Here is an 8,850-nt window from a genome sequence, read left to right on the forward strand (position 1 = left end):
CAGCTACTACCTAGGAACTAGTCTCCGAGAAGAGGCTCGAACATGAGATGTTTGCATTCGACAAGGCTACCCCCTTAAGAACCCTGCACACCATGCCCAATCCTTCCAGACTACTACTCCCTCAACCTAATCCCAAGGCTCGCTATAAACTAAAAGTGAGACAAGTTGAGTTCAAATCCTGCACCATACTTTCTTTTTAAGTGTTTTTTTGCAAAAAAAAAAACCAAAAACCTGTTGAACACAACTGTATATGCTAGGTTTCAAACCTAGTCTAGAAAGATACATGGCAACCTCTTTAGCTGCCTAATTTTATGTGCTCTATGAAGACTAAAGTTCTTATATAAAGAATGTTTCTATTACTGTTGTTTAATACTACAAATATATAGGGCCCCACCCTCCGATTTCGCATAGGGCATCTAAATCCCTTGGGTCAGCCCTGGTCAATATTCTCGATGAGCTCTAAATGTGAACGGTTTCAATCATTGTTGCGGGCCTACAAATGGTCCAAATTGGACTAAACTGGTTGCAACTTAAACTGAATAGGACCCTTGCCCATATTTTATGAGTTGTTATGCCTAAATTATATATCAAAACTGATAATAATATTTACCAAAAAAACTAATAATTTAAAAGCGTATCTTCAACGTAACTCTATCATATTTTAAAGATTTTGTCATATGACCGTTGTATCAGTATCATAGCAATATATATGTTTGTTTTTTTAACAATGAAAATACTAAGATTTTATTAATCATCAGAGGGAACAGTACGAGAAAGGAAGCAAGAGAAGATGGCATCACAATGAGCGAATAAAATCTCAACGATGTTGACACCCTATCCGATCAACAATCATATACCAAACCTGCTGCAAGGAGCTAGTACTTAGAAGATTGTTAAGTTTTCAACCATACAAGTTAAATCCATGTAGACATCCTGATCAACCACACGTCCAGACGTCATCATGTAAAGTACTAGAAACAAAAACAATCCCCATTTCAATTTAAATTTAGTGTGCGCATTAGGTATTACAGAGCAAACTACGTACTCATCTTGAGAATTAATTTTGAAACTCAATCGCAAGTTTTTTCTTGATCACAAAAACGGAGAGACTGTTACAAAGAAAAATACCAATTATTTCCACCTTAATTCCCAAATAACTTTGGGATTTTATTTAGCCAAACTAAATGGGCTAATTGCAAGAGCTATATACAGATGGAACCAAAGGTGAATTCAAGGCTGTCACACTCCATGCGTGAATAGAACAATTTCTGATTGTGATACTTTGAATCAAGTGATGCAACCATATATTTTTCCAGCAAATCATTTTCCTTTGTCCTTGGCCTTTTTGGAGATTGGGATTCTTCTTAAGATTGTATTTTTTCAATTTCTGAATCCGATTCGGATTCCTTGGGATTTGAATCCAAATCCTCACAAAAGGAATGTAGTGATACCGGGGAAAAGGCCTTGTTGTTGGATTTTGCAATGTTCACTCGGTTTTTGAAATCCTCTGTGATTCTCTCGAAGTATCTTCTTTGGGCTTCGATCTTAAGTTTCAAGCTCCTTTGAACCTTCAAAATGAAAAAAATACAATATAAAAGTTTGCATCCATAGAAATCACCACAGATTCTGACACAAACTATATCCGCAAGGATGTATCCTAGAACGTGGAGATTTTGTTATGAGATCCACCCTTGCTAGAAGTCCGATCAATTTTTTTTTTTTTTTTTTCAGCAATCTAAAGATTGATCTTGTCTGTGCACGTTTCTATTTATGTTTGTGTAAAAACATTGGTACCTCAAGTCGATCACTCAATCCCATTTCTGTTTCCTTGTGGATTTTCAACGCTTCATTAAGCTGAGAACATCTACAAATAGTTTACAATCATCGCAAAGATTAGCATACATACATATATACACACACACACAACTTCAAGTAAGTGCGCCATTACCGTATTAAGTGTATTAAGTTAAGGACGTGCCTTTTTCAACCAATTTGCGTTGATCTGAGACGCTTAATATGTTCAGAACGTGATTTTAACGGCATTAGCAATAAATCAACAAAAAAGAGGACCGGAAATGGCTTAATCCGAGCAGTTTTTGTTTGTATTTTATCGAATGGTTCAAATAAAAACTGCTCAAATCAAGCCTTTCCTGGTCTTTTTTTTTTGCTGATTTTTGGTAGTAACCTTAAAATCACGTTCTGAATACATTGAACGGCTCGGATCATCGAAATTTGATTGGAAAATTTTGCTGATTTTTGGTAGTAACCTTAAAATCACGTTCTGAATACATTGAACGGCTCGGATCATCGAAATTTGATTGGAAAATACGAGAAAAGGGGATGTCCGCATTTTTTTTTAAATGAAGGCGCCCTTACCTGAAAGGGACTCTATATATATATATATATATATATATATATATATATATATATATATATATATATATATATATATATATATATATATATATAGTCTCCTTCAAGTAAGGGCGCCCTTACCGTATTAAGGTAAGGGCTTCCCCTTTTCTCCCTTTTTCCGATCGAATTTCAATGATCCGAGCCGCTCAATGTGTTCCGAACATGATTTTAAGGGTACCCGCGAGAAATCAGCAAAAAAAAAGATTAGGAAGGGCTTCATTCGAGCAGTTTTTATTTGAACCGTTCGATAAAAAACAAACAAAAACTGCTCGGATAAAGCCATTTCCGGTCATTTTTTTTGCCAATTTCTTGCGAGTACCCTTAAAATCACATTCTGAACACATTGAGCTGCTCGGATCATCGAAATTCGATCGGAAAATGGGAGGTCCTTACCTTAACAAGGTAAGGGCGCCCTTACTTGATTGAATCTGTATATATATATATATATATATATATATATATATATATATATATATATATATATATATATATATATATATATATATTCAACGAAGCTCCAGTCAGATTGATATTTTTTTAAAAGCAAGAAGAAGTGGAAGAAGAATAAGCAACAACACACGATGTTAGGCTGAAGTTGGGCATTATTTCAGAATTACTTCTCCTCTCATACTTGCTTCCTGCTCCCATACAGTTATAACATCAAGTAAGAAGTTCGATATGTCGCCAATCAAAAACAATAATGCTGATAAAAAATAACTAACATATATGTCAACAACATCAAACAGTTCAATATTTCACCATGTCTATCATCTATTCGGTAAAAGATCAAATATTTTTCAGTTTCCCGTGGAGAAAATAAAATTAATTTGCCGTTCAAAAAAAAAAAGAAAAGAAAATTAATTTGAGAAGAGTTATAAAAAAAATAAATTTAAAAAGATACTGGAGAATTGGTGAAACTTACTATTGGAGGATTCTGGAATAAACTTTGTCATCCGATATTTCTGGGAAAAAAAGGGAAACTCAATACTAAAAGTGTCGCCATAGTCGAAATGTATATACTATATATCCATGATCCTTGTATGTATAGTAGGAAGATCCGAAGATATACACATGAAATAATATTGTTACTTAAAAAAAAGAAAGTGTGATTAGTATGAAATAAGGATAACGCGTAGGCCCGTTGTTCGTCTAGACTCCGGACACAAAATGATAGTACTGCGTACCATTGATGGGAACAAAATGATAGTACTGCGTACCATTGATGGGAAAAAAATTTCAATACCCCGAGGCTTTCTCCTCAACTACACATTTTTATGAAGTCTGAGATTAAGTGTGAGAATCACACAATCCACACATATATGTGAGAAATGTGTGATTAGAATGTGACACATTGATGTGTCCATAGCATTTCCCTGACGAATAATCTCTCCATTGACAGATATGCTTATAGGACATACTGTGACTATGACCGTAGGATTGTGTGTGTGTTTGTATATATATGTGAGTTCTTTTCAGGTCCGGACGTTTTACAGTCCGGACAGTCTGGACATCCCATTTCCTGATCGATTTTCGATGATCCGAGCCGCTCAATGTGATCAGAATGTGATTTTAAAGGTATCCGCGATAAATCAACAAAAAAAATGATCAGGAAGGGCTTAATCTGAGCAGTTTTTTACTGAACAGATCACGTTCTGATCACATTGAGCGGCTCGGATCATGACAAATCGATCGGAAAATGAAAAATTCGGACCATAAGAAAATCCGGGCGAGTGAACCGCAAAACTACTCTATATATATAGCACTTGGTAATCCTCGAAGGATTTATCATGGGCGGACTCAAGATTCAAGGTTAGGTAGGCAAATAATTTTTGCCAATATAACTTGTAAGAGCATTCCCATTGTAATAATTAAATTGGTATAGATAAGCAAACTTAACAACAATACTAAAAAAATACCTTACATTGTAATAAGCAAAGTTATAAATCTTTTAGCAAATAACCAAATTCCACTCATTCCATGACCAAACTTAACAACTTTTACCAATAATCAAAACTCAATAACCAAATCCAATAACCAAATTCAAAACTCAATAACTAAAAAATACCCCACATTAGAATCGTCTCATCGAGACGAATAATTTGGTGTGGTCGGGTGTGTGATTGAAACTCGTTTGAAATTGGACATAGGTGCATTGCGTACTATGGGAGTCTTTTTTATAGGGATGCAAAAATAACCAATGTGGAGATAAATGTTGTTAAGTTTGATTATAAACTAAATGGATAATCAAATGTTGACATGACACATTTTGGTTATTGATTTTGATTATTCCCATTGTGGATGCTCTAAGAGCATCCCCAATTAAACCACTCATCTAAAATTTTTACCATACAAACCTTTTGATGGAGAAAATTTTCAGTGCCGGGTGGGCACGGGACACGTGGTGCCCTTGCCCAATCTCGGCCGTCCAATGAAGTGTTGAACGGCTCAGATCTATTCGACAGCCGAGGGGTATTTTAGTCATTTCACACTTTAAAATTGCCAAACAAATCTGAGCCCTCCAACACTTCATTGGACGGCTGAGATGGGCACGGGCACCACGTGTCTCGTGCCCACCTGGCACTGAAAAATATCTCCTTTTGATGACCTATGTAGCATTTTGATGACTCACAACCCACTCCTCAAACTTTATTAATTCATTTCTTTTTTAAAAGTCTTTTTTGGTATTATACTACTGAATTGATTCTTTGAGGAGTCACTATATTTAAAGAGAGAGAAAGTATCACCAATTTAATTTGATGGTCTCTTTTGATGTGTAGGTTGGAGAAATCACTACAAGAAAAAGTATATTTGCCGACGAAAGCAAAAATTACTATACTAAAAACCTATAGTAACTTTTGGTGATAAAAATTAAATTTCATCACCATTTTTTTCATCAACAAATATTCTTTTTCTTGTAGTGAACTTTTTTCAACATTGCTCATCAACAAAGTTAAAATATATATAGTGTTTGATGAGTGGCCATAGCTCTCAGAGCTATGACCACATATCCGATGGTCTCATCCGGAGCTATTATGTGGCCACATATCCGGGAGCTGTTATAAATTTTACATCCTTAGTTTTTTTTGAAAAAACGAAATGACGGGATTCGATTTGGAGGGACCTTGACCTGAGTTAGTTTTCCTCTTCTGTTGCTCCGTTCACCCGCCTCTGAACCTGCAACAAGTCACTAGGGCTTGAACAGCCCAGTGACCCTCCGACGATCAAGTTAGATCTCAGGGGTGGATATAGATCTAGGGTTAGGAAAAGATCGCATACCTCTTTAGGTTAGAGTCCCTTTGTATTTATAGACCTAGGTTTGCTTGGCCTCCAAGCTAGCGCGTGAAGGATACGCTCAGGTAACCGCCTCGGATGACATCACAGATGACGCACCGAATAAGGCGGTTATGAAGCACATGGCCAGACCTGGCCTAGATGATCCTATCTGTCACGTATCGCTCTTGGTCCCCTCTTGTTATGCTACGCTCTTTTAAGAGACCTTAACGGAATGCATGCTTCGGTAATTAACCGAAGCATTAACAGGAGGTTCGATACCGAGCAAGCAAATAGAAGGATATACGCTGTGGCCCGCCTGTACAATCCTATAGACCGTACCAATATGAGACCTCGGTCAACGATGGTCTGGCCAGGTTACCGAGGCCATAACCGAAGCCTCCACACGAAATATACTGCACCACGTTATATCCGTTAATAGAATCCAATCTTCCCTCTATATCAGGAGTTTTCGCTTCTAAAGAATAATAAGTTTATTTGGATTATGAATTTGTAGGGGATCCTAATAAGGAAATATATAGAGTATACCAGAAGATGACGCCATGACGGATATGCAAAATTTACCCTTCCATTTTCCTACTATTAATTTTTGTTTTTCAGCTTTTTCTTTCTTATTACCAGCGACCACGGAACGTCGTCGGACGTCCCAGACCCCCCTCCCTAAACTTTGTATAACACCATAACTTGAGCATAAGCGAGCACTAATAAGTGCCTCGTTGAAACTAAATTTTTGGATCCACAGCTGGCGACTTGGTAGGGATGTCCCAGATTTGCAGCATGATCTCTAAAGGAAATAATCACCCATAGAATTCTATGGGTCCACCACAACATGAGCAGAACGAAGTCTTACTTACACGACATCAAACCACTAAGACGACATTAATTTTCTTCAAGAAGCACGCTCAAATCCCGATGGCTCCTCAATATTATAGCTCACTACTCCATTGCATGTTTCAGGACATACGCAATTGTCAAGATTGTGTGTGTGTGTGTGTGTGTGTGAGAGAGAGAGAGAGAGAGAGAGAGGGAGAGGGTGGGTGTGTTTGTACCTGCAAGTGGCTTTTGACATGGTAGATGGTCAGTCCTGAAGTCCCCATAGTCTTCAGTATCCCTCTTGGTTTGGCCCCTGGATTTCCAATCCCCCAAGATAAGAAAACACGAACAATTAACAAAGTCCGTTAGAATCATTAACAAAGACTCCTAGACAAACCGAGCTGTTCAAAACATTCATATGATTTCCAAAACTTACGGTCAGGACCACCAAGTCGATTAACCGCCTTCTCAAACAAATCATGCAATTCCTCTGTCCATTTCAATCGATCTTTACCTGATCCATCAAATATGCCCAAACCCATATCTGTGTCGATATCTTTAGCAATGCTCTTCGGCATTTTGCTAAGGAATCGACTCGAATATATGGGTTCTGGAAAGAAAGGAGAAAACACCAAAAACTTTGTAAACAAAATTCTTGTGGAGTGGTTGGGCACAAAAGAGAGTATAAATAAGGAGGGTGAGAGATGCCGTGAAGTGCCCGCAATTTAGAGGAATTAATTAACCAAGAAATTTGGAAACAGGCCAACGGTTTTCAAACCAAGAAACTTGGGTTTGATTGCTGTGGTGATGAAATCCAAGATTATGATGACCCCGAAGAATCTTAGAGCAAGTCCACCCTTGTACTCCATGCTAAAGCCAAAATTTAGCATCATGAATTGCAAAACCAAAACTCTTCACACTTGGGTCTAATTCTTCTTCATTTTTTATTTTATTTTTCTTTTGTCAATCAATAGAAGATATCATTTTACATCAGATACGAAGTATAAAGTACAAACCCGTGATACTACATTAACTGTGAGAGTCCACGAGACAACCAAGCCCAACAACTCAACTAATACAAGAAATAAACACTTTATAGGATAGAGAAACAAAGAAAGAAAGGATAAACTCTCTAAGGGAACCTTCATATGTAGATGGGGAGACTCAAACTTCTGACCTCCTAGTGATATGCAAGAGTTCTTTTCAACTGAGCTAGTCCCAGTTGGTTACACTTGGGTCTAATTCAATGCCAAAATTTCAAAAAGATATGGCCAAATTTGGCATCAACGTTGGCAATCGCCAAATTTGTCACTTTATCCAAGCCATTTGATTTTTTTTTTTTGGAAACACGTGAAAAATCCATTGATGAATACGTTGATTACAACCTACTGTGTTCAACTAAAACAACTGATACAAAGACCTATTACACACATGGAGACAGATAACACATCCAATCAAATGAACGATTCAAGTCCAGTGATAAATGGATCAAACGGCCAAGTGTCGAAGCCGCGCATGCTACTTGCCGATGTCCAACTATCACGATAGTTCCGCAATTGACGATGTTTCCCGCAGAGACTGACCGATGCCAACCTAGTGCTATCGATGCCAACGAAGAGGCTTTTTTTGCACTTGTGGTAGAGAGCACTACATGCATGGTAGAGCCGTATGCAACTAGATGGCCGAAAAGCCAACTACATCGTAGAATCGATAGTGAAAATGCATGTTCACACCACAACCTTGGTTATTGGAAGGAAAACTTACGAAAATAAAAAAACCCACCTAACTAAGCTCCTGCTCACACCGTACCCAAATCCAGAAACAACTGCAAACATACAACTCAATCAAAACGAGATCTAACTATGTGCATCTATTAAAAGGCCCAAAACCGATTGGAAGCCCACCAACAATTGTTCAACCGCCCACAGCCAAACAAAACCTCATCCTACAGCCAACAAATAACCACTCTAGAGAATAGCACTGCCGCATCAAGCACCACCTGCACCTGTAACACAAAAAGAAAAACACAAAACCCCATCTCAAGAGCACCACCTGCACCTGCATCAAAAGAATGAAAGACAAGCGCCCCCGCCACACCGCGCCACCTCAACCCCCCCCCCCCCTCTTCTCTTCTATCATCTCTCTGTCCGCCTTTCTTTATTTCCCCTTCCCCCTATAGACACCCCAATCTGAGCCTCCGAATAATCTTTAAGTTCATCGATCACGAAATAAGGAAAAATATACCTTCAGGCTTGGATTGTTGCTCCTTTGCTACTCCTTTACTAACCTCAAGAAAATCCCATTTTAAACATGTATGGTGGCCCCCGGTTC

General features: G+C 38.0%; 1 protein-coding gene across 1 annotated transcript; it reads right to left on the reverse strand.

The window, feature by feature from the left end:
* Positions 1–1,025: 1,025 nt before the first annotated feature.
* LOC131323526 (myb family transcription factor PHL7-like) lies at positions 1,026–7,170 on the reverse strand. Its single transcript, XM_058355364.1, has 6 exons — positions 6,956–7,170; positions 6,756–6,832; positions 3,338–3,377; positions 2,996–3,053; positions 1,795–1,864; positions 1,026–1,568 (listed from the first exon to the last, which is right to left on the reverse strand). The coding sequence occupies exons 1-6, from the start codon at positions 7,095–7,097 to the stop codon at positions 1,365–1,367; spliced, it is 591 nt and encodes a 196-aa protein (XP_058211347.1). The 5' UTR covers positions 7,098–7,170; the 3' UTR covers positions 1,026–1,364.
* Between the last annotated feature and the right edge of the window lie 1,680 nt (positions 7,171–8,850).

This window comes from Rhododendron vialii, chromosome 4a (assembly GCF_030253575.1).
Source record: "Rhododendron vialii isolate Sample 1 chromosome 4a, ASM3025357v1".
NCBI classification, from domain to species: Eukaryota; Viridiplantae; Streptophyta; class Magnoliopsida; order Ericales; family Ericaceae; genus Rhododendron; species Rhododendron vialii.

What these genes read in the sequence shown, in the direction of transcription:
- LOC131323526 (XM_058355364.1), bottom strand. Translation starts at nt 7,097, where the DNA reads ATGCCGAAGAGCATTGCTAAAGATATCGACACAGATATGGGTTTGGGC. An exon ending in TCGACTTGGTGGTCCTGACC is followed by an intron (nt 6,833 to 6,955) that starts GTAAGTTTTGGA and finishes TTGGAAATCCAG; the next exon opens with GGGCCAAACCAAGAGGGATA. An exon ending in TATTCCAGAATCCTCCAATA is followed by an intron (nt 3,054 to 3,337) that starts GTAAGTTTCACC and finishes GTATGGGAGCAG; the next exon opens with GAAGCAAGTATGAGAGGAGA.